The following is a 22,344-nucleotide window of genomic DNA, read 5'->3' as shown; positions in this document are numbered from 1 at the left end:
GGTGAGGAGGAGCAGAGCCCCACCCACTGAGCAGGGAGCCCGATGCGGGGCTGGACCCCAGGACCCCGGGATCATGACCCGAGGCAAAGGCAAATGCTGAACTGAGCCCCCCAGGCGCCCCCACAGAATGGATTTAAAATCCACGTCTCCTGCCTACTTCACTCATTCATCTATTAGCTACTGAGGAGCAAAGGAGACCCAGCCTGCTCCCACGAGGAGCTGATGGACGCTCCACGGAAGAGACGGACACCGCGTCCCCCAATCATGCAGATGTAGGCTCCAGGCGCAACCGCTGCTAGGGAGAGGACATGCACGGAATCGGAGGCCTTCAGATGAGGACACCACGAGGTACGCAGGTCCACAAGGCCTTCCTGCGCCTAGCGCTGCCCGATGTCTTTGCTTTGATGCCTAAGAAGTCAAAGGAGTTATGCATTCACTGCACCAGAGACATCTTCAGCAGGCTCCTGGGCCACATCCGAGCCACAGCGGGGTTTTGTTTGATGTGCACATTTGAAAAAAATTGATTTTAGGTGCCAATAGTTGTAAGTAGGGTGATTTTACATACAGCGCAGGCTTCACGTATGTTCTTTCCTAAATATGAAAAAAACATTATATGGTCTCATTCATTTGGGGAATATAAATAATAGTGAAAGGGAATAGAGGGGAAGGGAGAAGAAATGGGTAGGAAATATCAGAAAGGGAGACAGAACATGAAGACTCCTAACTCTGGGAAACGAACTAGGGGTGGTGGAAGGGGAGGAGGGCGGGGGGTGGGGGTGACTGGGTGACAGGCACTGAGGGGGGCGCTTGACGGGATGAGCACTGGGTGTTATTCTGTATGTTGGCAAATTGAACACCAATAAAAAATAAATTATTAAAAAAAAAAACAGCCGTGTTAAAAAAAAAAAATTACCAGGCAGATTTTGCCTCGCAAGATCAAAAAGCCTGGCGACAACCAACTCTGTCAAACTCCAACGACCAGTCTCTACTTCCCCTTATTCCTCTGTAGCACCTTGACCACTTCATGGTCAGACCATGGTCACCACTTCATGGTGAGCAGATGCCACAGGGGTCCCTCCCTAAACCACATTCTCGTCTGCTAGAGTCCAGGTACCCACAGCACCACGTATCAGGTGCTGCATAAATAACCATTTAGTAACAAACACCACTCTCTTATGGAGTCTTTTTATCACCAAACTTTATTACCAGTTTTCTATTCCCAGCTCAGTCAAATTCCGAGGCACTAAGAATACAGCAGTGAATAAAACAAAACCCCTGCTCTCAGAGCAAGACTGCATCCATTACACCCCGCGATCCCCACCCCACCCCAACTACACCAGCCTACTTCATCGATTCCCAGGCTCCATTCTCCCCTCTCCTCCTCCCCTCATCCAGTCCCACAGGACAGGGACTAGGGTTCATATCCACCAGACCTTGGAGGCCCTGGGTCCAGAACAAAAAATGCATTCCACAAATGTGAGCCACTTCTACAATTTAAAATTTGCTAGGAGACATATTAAAAATGGGTAAAATAACTGCGGGTAACATATTTTATTTCACCCAATATATCTAAAGTATTTTCATTTCAACATGTAAAGAAAATTTCCTATGAAATATGTCAGCATGACGTTACCTGTGGGTTTTTTATAGATGCCCTCTATTAGATTGAGGAAGTTCCCTATTCCTAACTTTTGGACCGTTTTTTTAACCATGAAATAGCGCCATATTTTCTCAAATGCTGTTTCTGTGGCTGAGATGGTTATGTGGTTTGGGGCTTTTATTTTATTAAAATGGTACATTGATTGATTTTGGTATGTTCAAACAATGCCGCATTCCTAGGATAAATCCCACTTGGTCATGGTGTACGATGCTTTATACATACTTCTGGATTTGGTTTGCTACTTGTTGAGAACTTTTGCATCTATGTTTATGAGGGACATTGATCTGTGCTTTTCTTACGCCTTTGGTGTTGGTATGAAAGTAACACTGGCCTCAGAGAACGAGCTGGGAAATGTTTTTTCCATTTTTTGAGAAAAGTTTAAAAAGGATTAACATTAATATGTTCAATGTTTAGTGGAATTTACCATGAAGCTATGTAGGATTGGGCTTTTTTTTTTTCCTGTGGGAAGCTTCTAATTTACTAATTTCTTTACTTGCCCTAGGTCCATTCAGATGGTCTGTTTGAAGAAATAGAGTTGGTTTTGGTAATTTATGCCGTTCTAGGGCTTTGTCCACCTCATCAAACTTAACTATTTCCTTGGCCTACAGTGGTTGATAGGGTTCCCCACGATCCTTCTTCATTTCTGTAAGATCAGTAGTGATGTCCCCTCTTTCATTTCTGATTTTAGCAATTTGAATCTTCTTTTATTCTTAGTCATTCTAGCTAAAGATTCAGTAATGTTATTGATCTTTTCAAAAGGACCAATATTGGTTTCATTGATTTTTTCCTTCTGCTGTTTTTCTCTTCTCTACTTTGTTCATTTCTGTTCTAACCTTCATTCCCTCCCCTTCCATTTGCTTTGGGTTTGGTTTGTTCTCCTTGTTCTAGTTTCTTGAACTGGAAGTTTAGGCTATTTGAGAACCTTTCTCCTTTTTAGGCATATACAACTACATATTTCGCTCTGAACACTGATTTACCTGCACTGCTTATGTTTTTGATATATTGTGTAACATTTTCATTCATTTCATTCATTTGATCCATCTGTTAAGTCATTTATATCCACATATTTGTGAATTCCCCATATTTCCTTCTGTTACTGCTTTCTATTTTCATGTCAGTGGTTTTGGAGAGCATATTTTGATTGAGTAATTTCAATCTTTTTAAAGGTAATGAGGTTTGTTTTACGGGCTGTGATATGGTTGGTCTCTTCTAGAGAATGTTTAATGTTCACTTAAGGTGAATGTGTAGTACACAATTGTCGAGTGGAGTGTTCTACAGATGTTTGTCTCTTAAGTCTAGTCATTTTATAGTACTGGTCCAGTCTTCTGTTTCCTTGATGATTTTCCCCTTACATGGTTTAGCCATATCGGAAATGGGTTATTTAAATCTCCCACTATTATTATTCAATTGTGTTACATCTACCTTCAATTCTGTCAGGTTTTGGCTCATGTATTTTGGGGCTCTGTTATTAGGTGTAAACATTTAATAATCATCACATCTCCCTAATAGACCATGTGCCATACACACACACACACACACACACACACAAATTACATCTTTATATAAGCCCATCAACTGTTTGTGGTTTTCTTTGCCTTATGAAGTTGTATTTTTTAAAGATTTATTATTATTTTTTTTATTTGGAGGCAGGGAGAGCGCATGAGTGGGAAGGGCAGAGAGGGAGAGAGAATCTCAAGCAGACTCCACACTGAGCACAGAGCCAAGACGGGGTTCAGTCTCACAGCCATGAGATCACAAACTGAGCTTCAACTAAAAGTTGGGCGCTCAACTGAATGTTCCACACAGAGGCCCCTAAAGTTGTGTTTTAAATTAGAAAGAAAGGAGCTACAAACACACACACATTTGTACCGCCTTTTATAGTAAGCTATGTGTTTATCTTTACCAGTGCTCTGTATTCTTTGCGTGGATTCAAGTTACCATCTAGTTTCTTTTCCTTTCAATTTCAAGGACTCCCTTCATGATGTTTGAGGGTCACGTCTGCTAGTGATGAATCCCCTCAGTTCTTCTGTATCTGAGAATGCCTTAGTTTCTCCCTCAGTTTGGAAGGACAGTTTTGCCAAATACAGAAATCTTGGTTCAGTAGCTTTTCCTTTCAGTATCTTGAATGTATCATCCAACTAATTTCTGGCCTCTATGATTTCTAATGAGAAGTCAGCAGTTTGCCTTATCGAGGATCCCTATACTTGATAAGTCATTTTCTCTTCCTGCTTTCAACATTCTCTCTTTAACTTTGCCATTTGACAGACTGACTATGAGGTGTGTAGGTGTGGAGCTCTTTCAGTTTATTCTACTTGGAGTTTACTGAAATTCTTGAATATGTAATGTTTTCCATCAAATTTGGGAGGTGTCTGGGCATTCTTCAAATATTCTCTTTGCTTCTGCCTCTTCTGGGCCTCCCACTATACGTATGTTGGTATGTTGGTGGTGCACTACATGTCTAGGAGACTCTGCTCAGTTTTCTTTCTGTTCCTCAGGCCAGCTCATCCTAATTGACCTATCTTCAAGTTTGCTATTTCTCTTCTCTCCCAGCTCAAATCTGCTACTGAGCCTGCTAGTGAATTTTTTATTTCAGTTATTGTGCCTTTCAACTCCAGAATTTATACATTCCTTTATAATTTCTCTTTACTGATACACTCTACTTTGTGATACTTCATTGTCACACTTCCCTTTAATTTTTTAGACAAAGTTTGCCTTAGTTCTTTGAATATATTTATAATAGCTGATTAAACACTTGGCAGAGTAAGTCCAACAATTGGTCCTCCTCAGGGACAGTTTTTATTGACTTTTTTTCTCTTGTATATAAACCTACCTTCCTTTCTCTTTAGGTGTCCCACCCCACCCCCTTTTCTTAATTAGACATTTTAGATAATAAAATAGTTAATGTGACAATTCCGGAAATCAGACTCCCCTCCCCAACTTCCCAAGATTTATTGTTGTTGCTGCTTTTTGTCATCATTTCAGTTGCTGTTTGCTTAGTGACCTTCCGGGACTAATCCTATAAAGTCTGTATTCCCTGCAACCACTGATGTCTCAGTTAGTTTAGTGATCAGTGAACGATTAGTCTGAGATTTCCGTAAATGTTTTGAACAAACGAGCCTTCTCCCAACCTTCGCTGAGGAGTTCTGCATGTGTTTGGGGACATGCCTACAACACTCAAGCAATCTGAACTTCTGCCTTAGCTTTTTTTTGTTGTTTTTGTTTTTTTCTGCCTTAGCTTTTATTAACTGCTTGCCTAGGACCTCAAAATCAGTCAGAGGTGGGAGGTTGGGGCCTTCTAGGTCTTTCCTGGGCATGCACACAGTCCTGAGTAAATGCTCAGCCTTTTAATTTCCTAGGAATATGTCAGAGCTTTTCAAAGTCCCTTAAGGATACCTTATCCCTTTTAAGTTTTTGGCCATGTTCTTATTTGCCCAACTGCTAAAGCCCCCTCAGCAACTGATATGTTAAACAATTGCCAGTGATTATTTTTGACAAAGGCCCTGGGGCCAGGGCATTTTCTGCAGAGCAAGTTCTGAGCTCCAATCAAGCTTTTCCAGGGACCTGCAAGACAGGTCAAACAGGGACAATACTCTGGGAATGAAACTTTTTGAGAAGCTCCAAGCAAGGCCCGTCCCATCCAGTGGTTGCAATGCTCCTGGTTTTTTTTTTTTTTTTTTTTTTTTTTTTTTACAAGTACCATGTTTGCAAGACTGCTGGTTTTCAAGGTTACTGTAGATAGACCTGAGGAGAGGGATATGTGAGCGGTTCAAGTTACAATGCCACAAACCCTGCTTAATGAGATTCAGCAGTTTTTCTTGAATAAACACTTCTCAGATTGTTGGAAGACTTGGCTAATTTCAAGAGTTTTGAAAAAGTTGATTTTGGCCATCTTTGCCAATGTTTTCATTGCTTTTATGGAAGGGTGGATTTACCCTCACCGGATTTTGAAGGCTTAGCATGAGTAAAGAACTCATATTGCTATAAGACTTTTGATAAATTCTTTAGTCTATACCTGGCTGTAGACACACAAAATTACTTGTGACTATAAATTAAAGGCTTTATGAAAGCTAAAGGGGTTCTTTTTAAATTCTCCTTTAAATCTGGAAAATCCTGGGTCATCCCATGGCCTAGTTCCTCACCCACAGGCTTGGAAGCTCTATCTTTTTTCTAAATTTTACCTGCATCTAGCGTAGCTGAAGGATAGCTAAATTAATTAAGGAAGAAAAAAAAATCTGCTTTTAGAATAATGGGAAAGAATCAGAAAAATAAGAGAGTGAGAGTGTGGAGAAGAGGTCTCCTCCATTAACCCACTTTTAACTCAGGCCTATTTCTTTAGTAATGTCAGCATAGAAAGAGCATAAGATCTGGAGACCGAAAGGTCCATAATCCACTCCCAGCTCCTCTTCTTACTCAGCAGTATGTACTTGGGCATGATGCTCAGACTCCGTGTGCCTCAGTCGTTTCATTTATAAAATGGGCATAATAATAATAATTATTATTTTATAGGTTTTTCTTAAGCTTACATATATGGGAAAGTAACTAGAACATGTAATAAGCACTCAATTAAAAATCAGTTTCCTTTCTCTCAATGACATGGAAACATTAAGAATACGTAGGGTAATAAGATCAAAATATAAAAGTCAAAAATTCTAAGCACAGAATTACTTAAGGGCCTAACAATTAGCTTTCCAAGAAGAGATTAAATTAGGACCAAGATATCCTTTTTTAAGAATCCAAAACACAATGCATTTTATCTAAAAAAAAAAAATTAAGACCTATATAGTAAAGTACCCAGTTTTTGGCATATGTGATACACTCAATAAATGTTAATGGATGTGTTGGTCGATTTTAGAAAAAGCTCAGTAAGAAATGGTAAAACAGGGCAGCCTGGGTGGCTCAGCGGTTTAGCACTGCCTTTGGCCCAGGGTGTGACCTTGAAGACCTGGGATCGAGTCCCGCATCCTGCTCCCTGCATGGAGCCTGCTTCTCCCTCTGCCTGTGTCTCTGCCTCTCTCTCTCTCTGTGTCTCTCATGAATAAATAAAATCTTTAAAAAAAAAAAAAAGAAAGGGGTAAAACAAGTTTTTTGTTTTGTTTTGTTTTTGTTTTTGTTTTTGTTTTTTTTTAAGCAGGCTCCATGCACCGGGAGCCCGACGTGGGATTCGATCCCGGGTCTCCAGGATCGCGCCCTGGGCCAAAGGCAAGCGCCAAACCGCTGCGCCACCCAGGGATCCCTAAAACAAGTTTTGATACTTAACAAGCTGAACTTCATTTATCTAGAAAATTGACTTCTTCTAAAACTATGCTGAGTAAAATAAGACTTCAAATTACATTTTTTAAACAGCAAGCTTTACACTTTCCTTCTTTTTTTCTCTTTTTTGGACTGTTTTTTTCTTCCATAAGAGATGACGTAAGTCCTGCTGGCCAAAAGGCTATTTTCACCAAAATTAAAAAATTCAGACAAAAGCAGGTACTCAGTCTTTTCAGCCCACTTTGAACTCAATAATGTCTTAAACTTTCCAAATGTCTCCAGTCCTGCCCCTCTAGCTTCCTCTAACCAATTCCATGGCAGTTTTCTCAAGGTCTTTGTGTTTTCTATAAAGATCCAATTTTATGTCCCACTGGTCACCATTAATTCACCATTAATTCTAGCAGCAAATCTTCCACCTGTTTGCCATCCTGATCTAACTATCTCAACAGGAAGGAGAATCTGGTTGCTACTTTCCTGACACTTGAACTTTAAAGAAAACATACCAGCGATTAAGAGACAGCTATGCCCAATGAATATAAAACAGCAAATAACAGCTCAGGGGTGCTGGGCATTTACTCCTCGGATTCCCATTTTCGTGGGTCGGAAACTTCCCCAAAGTTAAGGAAACTGCTCGAGGTCACAGAGCTATTTAGCCGCACGCAGAACCAAGCACGAACTCAGGCAACCAACCGCTGAAACTGTGACACTTCAGAGAAACTCTTAATCTCAAATCCCATCCGTCTCCACTCAGAAAACATGAGCCGCGGCTCTGAAGCAGGTCACCCTGGGACGACTGTCCTCTTACGACACTGGCGTCTCGAACTCCGGTCCCCTCCTGCTGTGTCCTGCCCAGCCGCGAGGGCCAGAGAGTCCCCGAGCAGCTGCCCCCAGCAGACCCCAGTGCGGCCTGGGCCCCACACGGCCGGGGGTGCCGCAGACGGAAAAGCAGGGGCTGGGGGCGGCCGGGGGAGCGAGAAAGAGAAAAGCACTGGATTAAAAAATACAGAAATAAAAGACGAGAGAAGTCTGCCGTGGGACACAAGAAACATCGCGTGATAAACCGATAAAGTCAAGTTTGACCAAAGGTGGGAAAAGGAAGCGCAGCGGCCTCCGCAGAGCTGCGAGCAGCCCAGGCTTCCCGGGCAAGGTGCGTACACAGCAGGGGTCAACGCAGCCTTCACGCCCCCGTGCCATCGAGAAGATACTCGGGACGTCTTGCAGAAGCCAAGCGGGACACTAATTCTCATCTTCAGACTATGCAGTGCGGCTTGCACAGTTGATACAGTTATTTATCACCCGCGGTCCAAGCCTGGCAGCTCTTTCCCATCCCTCCCTTGGTTAAGACCAGTGTCTTCATATCATTCAAAGTTCAAAGACTCGAGGCAGCAGAGAGAGCCACCTTTTGCCAAGTGTCTTATGACTTGGAAGCAATGGACGTTTGTCCGTGGACCTGTCGGATCCTTGGCACACAGCAGGCAAGCTCTGAGGGACACACACCCACCGTCACTCGGAAAGGAAAGAACAGACATCAAAGCACCATTCACATTCACCATATCAAAGCTATTCAGTTTTCTTAAGAAGATGTAATAGGGAAAAAGAAAAAAGATGAGAGTATCATTCTCATGCTCGTGCAATAGAGTGACTTAAATAAGTTCCAGTCCATTCTCCGTAGTCGTCGCCACGAAGACCTACTCAAGTCTCCTGGTTCCGGTCTGTCTGATCGCCGGGGACGGCTCCTTGGAAACACTTGGGTAGGACACAAGAACAGCGCACGCGAGACGAATCAGCAGGATTTTCAAGTTACTTGCCACTTCCAGGAATGCTAATTTCAGCAAGAACTAACGTCTTCCCTCCCCAAGATGTCACCACTGCCATCAAAGGGACCTGGGTCATTTTCCCAGCTTTGAAGCTCTCAGTTTCCTTAAACACGACAGGAGGCAAACCAAGAAAGCTAGAGAGGCATGCGCCAGAGAAATAATTTTCAAGTCATGAGTTCCTCTAAGAATATCTTTCGAAGCTTTGAAGAAAGAATAAAAAATAAGAACTGGCCTCCGCCACGGACCACAGAAGATAAAATCTCCATTTTCTGAGGGCTGTCCCTGCCAACAGCCAAGTTTCTAGGACTGGCCTGTGTGCTGAAGAAGAAACGGATGAAAAATTTCAGGGGTGCAGCCAATTCGGAGCCACAAAGTTGGGCAACCTATCAAGACGGAGCTCAGCTCCTGAATCTCTGGGAAGCAGGAAAACTCTGAGAGGTGGAAAGGACGGATGACTGAGATGTCTAATAATGACCAGGGCCGGCTGCAGGACAGGCGGCGTGCCTGGTTCCCAGTCCTCAAGCTGACAACAGAGGGAGCCCAGGCCCCTTCTGATCCTTCCACCTCTCCCACCCTGGTAAGAGACCCCCACTCCGTAGCAGGGTGGCCTCTGGCACAAAGCAGGGTCCTAGAGGACGGGGAGAGCCCGTCGTCTCTGCCATTTGATTCCTGTTGAGTGCCGGACAGATGAGCTGACTTCTCTGAGCCTTGCAGAGCGGTGATGGTCAAGCCTGCCTTGACCACTTCCCAAGGCCGCGGAGAGTCAACTACAGCAACACACACCGGCGTGTAGTGCAACGGTCCAAGAGCTGGAAGGTACAGGCTCTAGAGGGTGGGCTTCCTAAAACTTACATAAACCTTGGGTAAATGAAGGAAGATAGAAGTTACCGCCCAAATATACTTCTTCATACGATAAACCTGTGTCCCACCTATATGTCACCTGGTCAGAGGCCACCGGTAACTGAGAAAGTGCGCGTGCTCGGCTGAGACGGGCCTGGTGCCGTGTGGCCCAAGCTCAGGCCCACTGGTGAGTGGGGCAGGGGCTAGCTCTTGTGCTGCCTCGCCTCGCCGTCCTCTGAACAGTGCTCCCTACCCTCAGGTGCCCCTCAGGCCTCCCCGTCTCCCACCTGGGGCTCGCCCCTCAAGGCTACAGCTAACAGGGGATGAGGCTGGGGGTGCAGGTGATCACAGTGTGGCCGGCCGGAAGGTTGGCTTGGAACAAGAAATAAAGAGAAAAGAGGCAGCTTCTCCCAGCAGGCTCTGAGATCCGAGGCGTGGCTGCGGTGTGCCGCCTGTTTTCCACCAGGTGGAGGGTGCTGGTTTGAGAAGAGGAAGTTACCTCTTAGGGAGGCAGGTCCCTGGACCTCTCGGTGCCAGGACACCCTAGCTCCGATGTTCTTAGACTCTTCACCCTGTCCCTGCCCCCAACTCGCACTGGCCCTTCCTAGGACCGTGTGACCCGGCTGGGGAACTCCTAGAGAAGCGCGGGCCAGCTTTGTGACACAATTAGGATGGACGGACTCCACGTGAAACAGTGACGTGCATACCAAGGCAGGCCGACTCACGGCGCACCCACACTGTCATCCTGTGGTGGCAAGCACACCGAGGGACGTTTGCAGGAGCCCATGGCTGTCCTGAGAGATTCGACCTCAAATGCCTTACGAAGAATCCCAGCTTGCCCCTGTGTCCACTGTGGCTCTGTGGATTTACGCTCGCCTCTGTGGCCCCCATCTGCATTTTCAGTCTGTACCTGCTCTTAAAGATAATCCATCCAAAATATGCAGTCTAGGCTGTAGAGCAGTACTTGTTTGGTGTATTTGTTACCGTAGAAATAAACTCCTAAGTAGGGAGAGTAAACAGTAAAATACAGATCAAAGTAGAAAAATGAGAAAAAAATGTAAGAACACTGAGTTTATACTAGGATATATACAGAGTAGAAAGAGGTATTTCCAAAATTGTTGTTTCTCAGCAGCAAATTATTTTCTTCTCCATATTTTTCTGCATTACTAAAGTTTCTATATTGGGGATGTATTACTATTTAACTTCTAAAAAGTTACTAAAAAAAATACTGGGAGGAAAATGTCGACATGAAGATTTAACTGGTCAAAAGTGAGCAACCAAATGGCTTAGGGTCTCGCAGGATATCATCAGCTCTGGCTAGAGACCTGGGCCAGTTTGGATCCGAGTCGAGTCAGCAGCAGGGAACACAACAGGCATCAGAATGCGCAGAGCTGACCCTTTCGGCAGGCAGCCAGGTCCACTTTAGCAACAGTCATGCCTGGAATGGAAGGTCACCCTTTAAAGATATCTAAAAAGCACATATAAAGGACCTCTGAACAAAAAGGCTGGAAATCCTAAGGGGCGTGCTCTGCTTTCAGAGACACTCGGCAAGGGCGGGCTCCGGAGCTGGAGCCAAGACGCCCGGCACCGGGAGGCTGATGGTGGTGCCGCAGGGAGCACACGCCGCCGGCTTGGACTGCGGGCTCCACGGAGCTTTAGAGGAAACCGATAGTGAACTGGGTGGCTCAGCAGGTTAGGCGTCTGACTCTTGATTTTGGCTCAGGTCATGATCTCAGGGGCAGGAGCTCCAGCCCTATGTTGGGCTCCAGGCTGGGCGTGGAGGCTACTAAATAAATAACTAAATAACTAAATAAATAACTAAATAAACAAATAACTAAATAATGAAATAAATATCTAAAAAATAAGTAACAAAGTAAATAAAAATTTTAAAAATATATAGAAGATATGTACACGAATAACTAAATAACTAAATAAGAAATAACGAAATAAAAATTTTAAAAATACAAAGAAGATATGTACACGAATATACATATATATGAATACACATATATATTGAACAGAATAACCATGATGAAATGTGCAAGTAAGTCGATTAGGTTTATACCACCAGCTTGCACACTATTAGGGGAGAGGCTTAGATGGAAGATGTCTTGGGGGAGCTGTGGTCTGGGTTTAAAGGATAAATAGGCATTTGCCAGGCAGAGGACGTGGAGGAGAGTAGGTGGGGTCCAGGCAGATCCGAGGTCACAGCCATTCAAAGAAAGAGATTGTGTGTATCCCCAATATCCCTGAGCCTTACAGTAACGGAGAGTCTAAGTACATAGTGAAATAAGAGCAGAAACAGAAAGATGAGGAAAATTTAAGAATAGCTTTCAGTGAATGTTTACTGGATGCTGACTCTGTCCCAAGTCTGGGGCTAAGGGCTTGGGGTGCAAGGAAGAGCTTAAGAGAGGAGGCTGGGACCGTTTTCCCCACCTTAAATATGAGGAAATTGGGGTTTATCAAGAGGCTGCAATGTGTCCAAGGACGTGGACACACACACATCCAGATGGTACAAACCTAGTTTTAGGTTTTATTGCAACACTTCAGGAAATATCGGTAAGTTGTTTCTTAACATCGTGGTGAAAGTTTATTTCCCTATATGGGGACGATCTGTGCAGCCCCTTTTCCGTTATTCAAATAAAAAATTATGTTTTCTGTCGGTAAATACCCAGAAATACAATTACTAGACCATACAGTATAGCTCTACTTTTAATTTTTTGAGGAACCCCCATCTGTTTTCCACAGCGGCCGCGCCACTTTGCGTTCCCACCAACAGGGTGCCCGAGGGTTCCTTCTTCTCCACGTCCTCACCGACACTTACTATTTCTGCTTCTTGAGTCTAGCCCTTCTGATAGGTGGGAGCTGGGATCTCGTGGTGGTTTTGATTTGCATTTTCCTGATGATGAGGGATGCTGAGCATCTGTTCACGTGTCTGTTGGCCATCTGGAAACTGTCTTTGGAAAAACGTCTATTCAGGTCCTGTGCCCATTTTTTAATCAAATTATTTGGGTTTTTTGATGTTGAGTTATATAAGTTCCTTATATAGTTTGGAAATTAGCCTCTTATTGGATATATTATTTGCAAATATATTCCATTCAGTAGGTTGCCTTTTTGTTTGGTCGATCATTTCCTTCACTGTGTAGAAGCTTTTAATTTTGGGGTAGTCAATTTTTTTTTTTAAAAAAAAGCTTTTTATTTTGTGGTGCTTTTGACTCCCTTGCCTTGGGAGACACAGCTAGAAAAATGCTGCCGTGGCCATCCCTATGGTTACTGCAGCGTTACTTAAATACCCAAGATGTGGACTCCAAGTGTCCATCAACAGATGAATGGATAAAGAGGATGACATATATGTGTGTGTATATAAATATAAAATAAACAATAGAATATTAGTCATAAAAAGGATGAGATTTTGCTATTTGCAACCACACGGATGGACCTAGAAGCGTTTTATACAAAGTGAAGTAAGTTAGACAGAGAAAGACAAATACCATGATTTCACTTAGGAATGGAAAAACAAAATAAAACAAAACAAGTAAACAGAAAGCAGAATCAGGCCTATAAATACAGAGAACAAAGGGATGGTGGCCACAGGGGAGGAGACGGGGGACGGGGGACAGGAAAACCGGTGAGGGGAGTGGGAGATCCGCCCCCCAGTCATGGGACGGAGGCGGCAGGAGGATACGAGGCACCGCAGCGCGCGAACACAGCACCGAGCGGATGGACGGGAGCGACGTTCGTGGCCAGCACGACACACGGTGTCCGGCCGGTGAATCACTACGTCGCACACCCCAAACTACTGTAACATCGTGTGTCAACTAGGCTCCCAAGGAAAAAAGAAAATCATAAACATTTCTGACTTTCCTTTTATGAAAATGTTTTTCTGCCCTGGGAAGATAAATACGTGAGCCTCGTAAGGTCTCATCAATGTCCTACATCTTTCGGGCCGATTCCTAGGCCGGTGACGCCAACCGACAGGTGACCGAGTCCACACTCGGGACCGTGCGCGGCCGGCCCGGGGAGCAGGTCTGGCGGCGGTCTCGCCAAGGTCACCGGGGTCGCCACCAAAAACAATTTTGTGGACAGAACCAGCCTCAGGATCCGCGTGGAAAGTACCGAACGTGCCTCCAGGCTGCTGACGGCCCGCAGGAGACTACTCAGTAGGGGACAAATACTCGGGGACTGTCCACCCGCAGCACCCGAATCGCGCCCCAGCGGATGCGCAGGGCCCCCCGGGAGCAGGCCCCCTCACGGGCGAGCCGTCAGCCCACGAGCTCTCTTAGGAACACAACCACGCGCCGGGCAAACGGTGCTGCCCAAGAACGGAAAACCCACTTCTAACCCTGCACCTTTAGGAAGAGGAGGGAAAAAGTTTTACGGTTGTTTGCTTGTTTGTGCAGGGCCGCTGAAAAGCCATGTAGGTCTGTAGCTATTTTCCTTTACCACATACTTTAAACTGTTGTTCCCCCCCCCCCCCCCCAAATAAGAGGTGTTTCTTGTAGGCTTACTAAAAAGCTACAGGACTCTAATCAGAAATAACAGCAACATAAATCCTCTCTACCATTAACTGTAAAAATTAGTCTTGCCTTCTAAATTTCACTTTTTTTAAAAAAAGATTTTATTTATTCATTCGACACAGAGACAGAGGCAGAGGGAGGAGAAGCAGGCTCCCTGCAAGGAGCCCGACGCAGGACTCGATCCCAGGACCCCGGGGTCACACCCTGAGCCAAAGGCAGACGCTCAACTGCTGAGCCACCCAGGGTGTCCCTGACTTCTTTTTCAATCATTTAATTAGAACGTAGCCCTAAAGGCTGCAGTTACACGATGCTTTCCAATCTACTGTTGTATTCTATTTGGAAAGACAAATCTGATGTTATTCTTTGTGATTATCATGCTGACTCTCATAAAAGGCTCATTAATATATTCAGAATGACTAAGGCAAGCAAGCCACCTGTGATTCTTAGTTTTCCCAAAAAGCAACCCATCCTCTATCCCCACGCAAGCTAGCATTATTCCTGCCGTGGGGAAATAAATAACCAATGCAACTCTTCCTAAAACACTTCTGGACGGGCGTTTTCTTGAGATAAAGGGGAGTAGCTTCGTTGCAAAACTTGTCTGCAGCTGAAGATGTGACGTGGTCTACTTTGATCTGGAGGCTCCTGCAGAGCCTGCTTCTCCCTCTGTCTACGCCTCTGTGTGTCTCTCATGAGTGAATAAATAAAAAACCTTTAAAGAATAAAAAATAAATAAAACTGAGTACAAAGTGCCTCTACCAAATACTTATGAAAAATCTAATATAACCTTTGTTCTCTTCATTAAGGGCCCAACTCCACCGTAGCTATGGTGCTCACTCCAACCAGGACACAGTCTCTTTCTCTCAAATTTACTACCTACTGGGGCTGATTTCTCATCTGCTAGAAACGCACCAGCACCAGCACCAGCACCACCAGCACCAGCACCACCAGCACCAGCACCACCACCACCAGCACCAGCACCACCAGCACCAGCACCACCAGCAGCAGCACCACCACCACCACCAGCACCAGCACCACCAGCAGCAGCACCACCAGCACCAGCACCACCACCACCACCACCACCACCACCACCAGCACCACCACCACCACCAGCACCAGCACCAGCACCACCAGCAGCAGCATGTACCTGTGAAGACAGGCCTCACAGCCTGTGCGTATGTGCGCCCCCGACGACATTAACTCTGCCCACACAAGGAGAGCTAAACCCGGGGCTGCCCATTCCTACCTCCCAACCCTCTCGCAAGGGCTGTCTCAGTGCCGTGCTTCCTCGCAGTGTCCGCAGACCGGCAGCAGCGGCATCACCTGGGAACCTGTTTGAAATGCACGTTCTCAGGCCCCATCCCAGAGCCACCGAATCAAGAGCTGTGGGGCTGGGGCGCAGTTCCCCAGGTGACCGATGCCCTCAAGCTTGAGCAGCACTGCTGCACTGCAGGAACTCCCAAGCCACCACCCCGGCTGTGCACTCAGAGCCTGCAGGTGGCACTCAAGGCCGGCCGGAAGGACAGGAGCAGCCCTCGCTGGCAGCACAGTTCCCCAACAGCTGGCTCAGCCTCCCCTAAGGAGTTCAAAGGTCACAGGACATCTCAGCTGTGAACAGGAACCGCACTGAAACTCTCACCGCCCAGAAGTACACACACTGAACCTATCATTCATTTTCGGGGACACAATCGATATTTAATCATTTTAAAGTTTTTTTGTGTTGTTTAATACGATGAGGATACAAACACATTTGAAGAATGAAAATGTCGATGAAACAGAACAAAATAAGAAACTCGAATTATCCTCAGCCGTCGCGTGTATCTGAATAATAGAAATACCCTCTATGGGGAACGAATCATTAGAGTCCCTACCCTGAAAATCTCACTGAATTGATGTGACAAGAGCGAGGATTTTTCTAACGTCGGGCACGACCTCTGCTAGAGCCTAGCAACGACACGAAGCATAACGGAAGGCACGATCTGTGATAGATTCTACCGAAACCCGGAATTGTGCCTCCCGGGTTTTAGTACACACACGTCTAGCGAGGATGTGGGCCGCTCTGCTGGTGGGGCGCAAGTCGGCAGGAGCCCTCGGGGGAACCAGTTGGCTGCTGCGGGAGCTGAACACAGAGCTCTAGGGGTACCTGGAACCACAGAGGTCCGTCCGCCTGAGCACAGGCCGCAGCGGCTTGAGCGCTCCACCCAGACGGGGCTTCCTCAAAGAATGTTCTTACAAGTGTCACAGCAGTCACAAACTGGAAACGACCCAAACGCCCACTGGCAGTAGAGGAAATGGTCACGGGCAGTCATTCAATAAAATACATACAGCAACGCACACACAAACCAGCCGGTAAACCAAGCCGCGGCTCTACACAACTGGGATGAACGTGCAGATACCAGGGAAGCCAAAGAGGCCACACTGAAGGGGCGCCCGTCCCCCCCAAACAGGGAAAGCAAATCCCCAGGGACAGTGGTCAGGGGTCAGCGCAGTTACCAAGGCTCCCCAGTGACAGGTGCACCTGCAGGATCAGGGCTGGGGTGTAGACAGCTCGCACGTCCTAGGCTGCATTCACTGAACTGCACACTTAAGCGTGTACTTGACTGTACATCCCACCTCTTTATAAAGAGAGGAAAAAACACGCAAATATCATCGTTGACGGGAATGTCATAATGTTCAGTTTGCATCGGGAGAGTCCAGGCTGCTGGGTCACCGAGCTCCGCTTGTGCTGGGCTAACCCTAAAGTCAGATACAGTGAAAACTAAAACCAAGTTTCCCTGAATTCGCGCCTTATGCCAGCGCGTGGGGGGGCACCCCAGAGGCCGCACTCCTCTCCCCGGGCTCTGGCCATCATCGGAGCCTGCAGCATCCCCGGCCGGCACACCCCGGGGCGCGGGCATCCCGGGGGGACAAGGCCTGGCTCACCCGCCTCACCGGGCTCCCCGAACCACCCCTCACCAGGGTCCCCCGGGCCGCCCCAGGCCCCGCCGGTTAGCGCAGTGTCCCAGCCCCTTGGGGCCTGTGGATTCTGGATACTGGATTCGCCCCGTGGGGACCAGGGGTCGCGGGGGGCGGGGGGGGGCGGGAAAGCGCACCCAGAGCAGCAGCCCCGGCCGCCCCCTGCAGTCCCCTCCCTGCCCCCCCCCCCGCGCCCTCCCCACGCCCCCAGGCGCTCGGTCCCTTTCTGCGCTTCGGGTGGGAGCGATGCTGCGGCGCGGAGGGGGCGCATCCGCATCCGCATCCGCATCCGCAACCGCAGCTCAGGTGCGAGCCCGCCGCGCGCAGGTCCCCGGCACCCCGTCCCCGTCCCCGTCCCCGTCCCCGTCCCCCCGCGCGGTACCTGGAGCAGGAGCACGTGACCCCGCCCCCATCCCCCCTGTGGTCCCCCTGTCCCCCCTCCCCCCGCCGTCCCCATCCCCGGGCGCCGTACCTGGAGCAGGAGCACGTCCCCCGGTGCCCCCCGGTCCCATCCCCCACTGTCCCCCCGGCCCGTACCTGGAGCAGGAGCACGTGCCCCGCCCCCATCCCCCTGTGGTCCCCCTGTCCCCCCTCCCCCCGCCGTCCCCATCCCCCGCCCCGTACCTGGAGCAGGAGCACGTCCCCCGGTGCCCCCCGGTCCCATCCCCCACTGTCCCCCCGCCCCCATCCCCCCCGCCCCGTACCTGGGAGCAGCAGCACGTGCCCCCCGAGCCCCCCGGTCCCATCCCCCCGCCCCCCGCCCCCGCCCCCCCCGGTCCCATCCCCCACTGTCCCCCCGCCCCCATCCCCCCCGCCCCGTACCTGGGAGCAGCAGCACGTGCCCCCCCCGAAGCCCCCCGGTCCCATCCCCCCGCCCCCCCCGCCCCCCGCCCCGTACCTGGGAGCAGGAGCACGTCCCCCGGTGCCCCCCGGTCCCATCCCCCACTGTCCCCCGCCCCCATCCCCCCCGCCCCGTACCTGGGAGCAGCAGCACGTGCCTCCGGGCTCCGGCCGGGCCCCCCCGGTCCATGCCGCCCGCCCCCCTGCAGGGCGCGCCCCGAAGCCGCAGGCCGGGCGCGGCGGGAACGGCGGGCGGACGCGTGCTCCGGGCGGCGCAGGCCCGGGAGGCGCCCTCGGGAGCCCGCTGCCCCCGCCCAGCCCCGCCCAGACCCGCCCAGTCCGCCAGCCGCGCCCGCGGGGCTCGAATTTAGCGCCGGGCCCAGGGGCGACCCCACCGGAGACGCGGCCTCTCCCCCCGCGCGGCCGGGCTGGGTACTCGGAAGGGGGAGGGGTGGGCGGGGAGGGGGAGGGGGAGGGGAGGTGCAGGGGGAGGGGGAGGGGAGTGCACCGGGGGAAGGCGGGACGGACGCACGGGCGCGGGGGAGGGGCGGACGGTGCGCCGGGGCGGGGCGGAGGGTGTACGGGGGCGGAGGAGCGCGGAGGGTGCGCGGGGCGGGGGCGGAGAATGCAGGGGGAGGGGCGCGAAGGGTGGGGAGGCTCCGCGGGGGCGGGGCGGGCGTGCGCGGGAGGAGGGGGCGGAGGGGCGGAGGGTGCGCGGGGGGGGGAGGGGTGCGCGGGGGGCGGGGGTGCACCGGGTGCGGGGGGGCGAGGGGTGCGCGGGGGCGGGGCGGGGGTGCACGGGGGGGAGGGGTGCGCGGGGGCGGGGCGGGGGCGGGGCCGGGTGCACCGGGTGCGGGGGGGAGGGGTGCGCGGGGGCGGGGCGGGGTGCGCGGGGGGCGGGGTGCGCAGGGTGCGCGGGGGCGGGGCCGGGTGCACCGGGTGCGGGGGGGCGAGGGGTGCGCAGGGTGCGCGGGGGCGGCCCCCGGAGTCCCGGGCGCAGCGGGCAGGGCGACCCCGCGCGGTCCGGCCCGGGGCGGTGCTGCTGGAGCCTCCGCGGGCCCGGCCCAGTCCTTGCCCCCCCCCCCCCCCCCCCCCCCCTTGGCCGAGTGAGCGCGGGAGCGGCCCCCCGGGGCCCAGCCCCCCCCCGCCAGCCGCGCAGGTCAGGGACTCCGGGTGTGGGACCGGCCCCGCCACTTCGGAAGTGTCCTTGTAAGGAGTCAACAAGGGAGACCTTTGCAGAGCGATGTTTTAGGACCCCGAGGCCAGGACGTTTGGGGATTCAAACTTGGGAAAATAAAATTTTGATTGGAAAAATCAAATACCTGGTGTGTGGCTTTTAAAAAGAAGATAGTAAATACTTATCTCATAATTTGAAGAAAAGCGGGCGCCCCTCCGACCCCACCCAGATCCCCATCCCCACCCGGGGCGGGAGGCAGCCCCTGTTGACCGTTTCTTGTCTCTGCCTCCCAGGAGTTTTCCAGGCCTGTACAAGTCCGTGTCTTATTTTTTTGCACACATGGAAGAAAAATGCTACGTGACTTTTCATGCACTTCACTTTTCTTGAAGACAGTGAAATCTGGCAGCGCTGGATCTCAGGCTTCTGAAAGGGATTTTTAATTTCCATCCTATGTCCCCTGGGCGGTGGCAAATGCAGTTGCCGGGACCCCAGAGCGCACCTTTCTGGCTGAGGAGGGTCGTCCAGATGCCAGCGCTGGAACAGGCCTCGGATTATCTCTCTGGTCCCTTCCCTTCCCCAAGATCATATTATGGGAAAAGTTATGGGGTGTAGGCCAAATCCCCAGGCGCACCCTAATCATTACTAACAGCTACAGGAGAAACGTTTCCCACAGTCCCCGCTCCGACATACAGAGTCGTTCTCATTCTTCTCTGATCCTTTCCAGCCTTTGGCTCCATGAATATGTATTTGTTACGCGGTGGCTTTCACAGGGTAAGGACAATTTTGTCTGCTTCTCTCCCTCAATTTTGTCTGCTTCTGTCCCTGCACATGGTATAAACACGTTTTCCACGGCCTCCAGAATGTTGTTAATGAAGACACAGTCTCACACTGCTAAGGTACCCAGGTTACTGAACCCTTCCCTAGTGTGCGATATTGAGGTTCTTTCCAACTGTTTTTATAAATAATGCTACGATGCAACCCGTGCGTGGACTTTGCCACAGTTGAAAGCAACGAGCTAGATGGACACGTAGCAACTTGGATGCTTCATGTCAGGGGGGAAAGATGCAAGACTAGAGGCAAGACGAGATTTATAACGCAGTACCAAGGAGATGAATTTAAAAACACACAGAAAACAACACTATCTTTTTCTTTTTTTTAAGATTTTATATATTTATTCATGAGAGACACACAGAGAGAGGCAGAGACACAGGCAGAGGGAGAAGCAGGCTCCATGCAGGGAGCCCGACGTGGGACTCGATCCCGGGACTCCAGATCACTGCCTGAGCCCAAGGCAGACGCTCAACCACGGAGCCCCCCGGGGGCCCCAACAGTGTATCTTGTATGAGGACACATGCACCTCTAAAAGACCACGAATCAAACTCATAAGGAATGGGCATCTTCAAAATGCAGGGGGTGGGATGACGGACAGGTAAGGGATGAAGGGGCAAGAAAAATCAAGAGAGGGCCCAGGGCACACGCGGCCAACTGTCACTGTGTCTTAGGAACAACAGTATAATTTACTCTCTGACATTTAGGCCCAGAGACAGAAACTTTTTTTTTTTAATGTGTTGAAACAAACATTTGTAAACAATTTCCTTTATCCACTTAAAAAATTTACCCTCTTGGAAGGGGTGCCAGTGGTGATAAAGGAAACTGCCTCCAGAGTCCTGTGGTCCTCGGGGTAAATAATGCCCAAGGTACTAAGCTTTGAACACAGGGACTTTGAGATGCGGCCTCACTTGCCCCCTCCAGCCACATTCCCCGCTGCTCCCTCCCTGTCCACGGTCTGGCCACCCGGAACTGCCCTTGTCACATCTATAGCTCTTGACACTGTGCTCCCAGTGCCAGACACCACCGCGCCCACTAGCCTCATTCCTTCACCTGCTCCCTCACCTTCCACCAGCGCTTGGCCAGCTTTACTCTTCCACCAGGTCTTACTTAGCGGATTCCCTCTCCAGGGCTTCTCCTGCTGGTGCCCGCCCCCCATCCCCAACATCCCCCCAAGAATGAGTGAGATGCCTCCAGTGTTCCCAGTAATGTCACTGGGCGGTGGAGCCCAGTCCGTCCCCGTCAGCTCCTTGAAGGACGGAGCCCAGTCCGTCCCCGTCAGCTCCTTGAAGGACGGCATCTAACAATCCTCCACTTTATCCTCAGAAAAGGACAACGGCTTTCTCTCGGTACTGTGACCTCGCCCCCTAACTCAGATGACCCTTCCACCCTCCAGCAGCCTTGAGGGGAAGTGGTAGTGGGATCCCCACATTTTACAGAGGAGGAATGGAAAGCTGGGAGGGATCAGCTAAGGGCCCCAAATCCCCAGCCGGCCAACCCACAGGCAGCGCCCCGCCTGCCCGCCCTCCCTCCCTGGCGTCCAGCCTGGGACAAAGCTTATGGGCACGCGGTGAGCTGAGCTGCATCTTTTGAATAAACCTGTATGTGGAGAGATGGCAGTGATGGCAACTGTGTGGCCTGCGGTGTTCCTAAGTTTTATAAATGAGAACAAATTGATTACACCCAGTATACCATAAAATATCCCACAAATTAATTTGTATGTAGTCACACTAACATGCAGGCACAATCTCCAAATAATAAGAAAGAAACAGCAAGTAGAGAATCACAGAAGCTCCTCTAAATGCCAGAAGCAAGAGATGTTCACTTTCTATTTAAAAAAGAAATAAAGGAACTGGGAGGAAAAAAAAAAGTTCAGAGTCAAAGGACTTTCACGAGGCTTGGGGGTGACCAGAGCAGAGGAAGTTTCAACTAAGGGTAAATAAAAAATTTCTCTCTTTCTCGGAGATTATTAAAAACTTCCGACAATGCTTCTTTCAAGACAAAATTTGCATTTATCATCACTTTTACTGTAAGAAACGATCGTTGTCTTGTTTTTGTCTTGTTGCCAAATGTTCATCTAGTGACACCAGGGAAGGCCACGTCAAGCACAAGCTGGGGAGGAGCGAAGGATCAGCTCTCTAGAGAGCCCATTGTTTTTTATATTTTTTCTTTTTCCCCTTTATTCCCTTTCACTATTTTTTATATTCACCAAATGAATGATAGTGAAAGGGAATAAAGGGGAAAGGAGTGACAACGAGTGGGAAATATCAGTGAGGGAGACAGGACATGAGAGACTCCTGACTCTGGGGAAGGAACAAGGGGTGGAAGGGGAGGTGGGTGGGGGTCGGGGTGACTGGGTGATGGGCACTGAGGGGGCACTTGGTGGGATGAGCACTGGGTGTTACCCTATATGTTGGCAAATCAAACTCCAATAAAAAAAAACAAAACAAACAAAACAAAACA

General features: G+C 49.6%; 1 protein-coding gene across 2 annotated transcripts in view; it reads right to left on the bottom strand.

The window, feature by feature from the left end:
• The window catches only part of RNASEH2B (ribonuclease H2 subunit B), a 58,667-nt gene extending 40,327 nt beyond the window's left edge, over positions 1 to 18,340 (bottom strand). Inside the window, exons 1-2 of one of the 2 annotated variants that reach the window (XM_041731217.1) lie at positions 18,015 to 18,340; positions 15,328 to 15,412 (exon numbers count right to left, since the gene is read on the bottom strand). Coding sequence is in view for 1 of the 2 variants with exons in the window: in XM_041731216.1 (XP_041587150.1) it covers positions 18,015 to 18,066 (52 nt within the window). In the remaining variant the exon portion in view is untranslated. The remainder of the gene's footprint in view (positions 1 to 15,327; positions 15,413 to 18,014) is intronic. The other variant, XM_041731216.1, reaches the window with a different exon arrangement.
• Positions 18,341 to 22,344: the final 4,004 nt, after the last annotated feature.

This window comes from Vulpes lagopus, chromosome 16 (assembly GCF_018345385.1).
Source record: "Vulpes lagopus strain Blue_001 chromosome 16, ASM1834538v1, whole genome shotgun sequence".
NCBI lineage: Eukaryota > Metazoa > Chordata > Mammalia > Carnivora > Canidae > Vulpes > Vulpes lagopus.
This window is presented reverse-complemented; position numbering and strand designations above follow the sequence as displayed.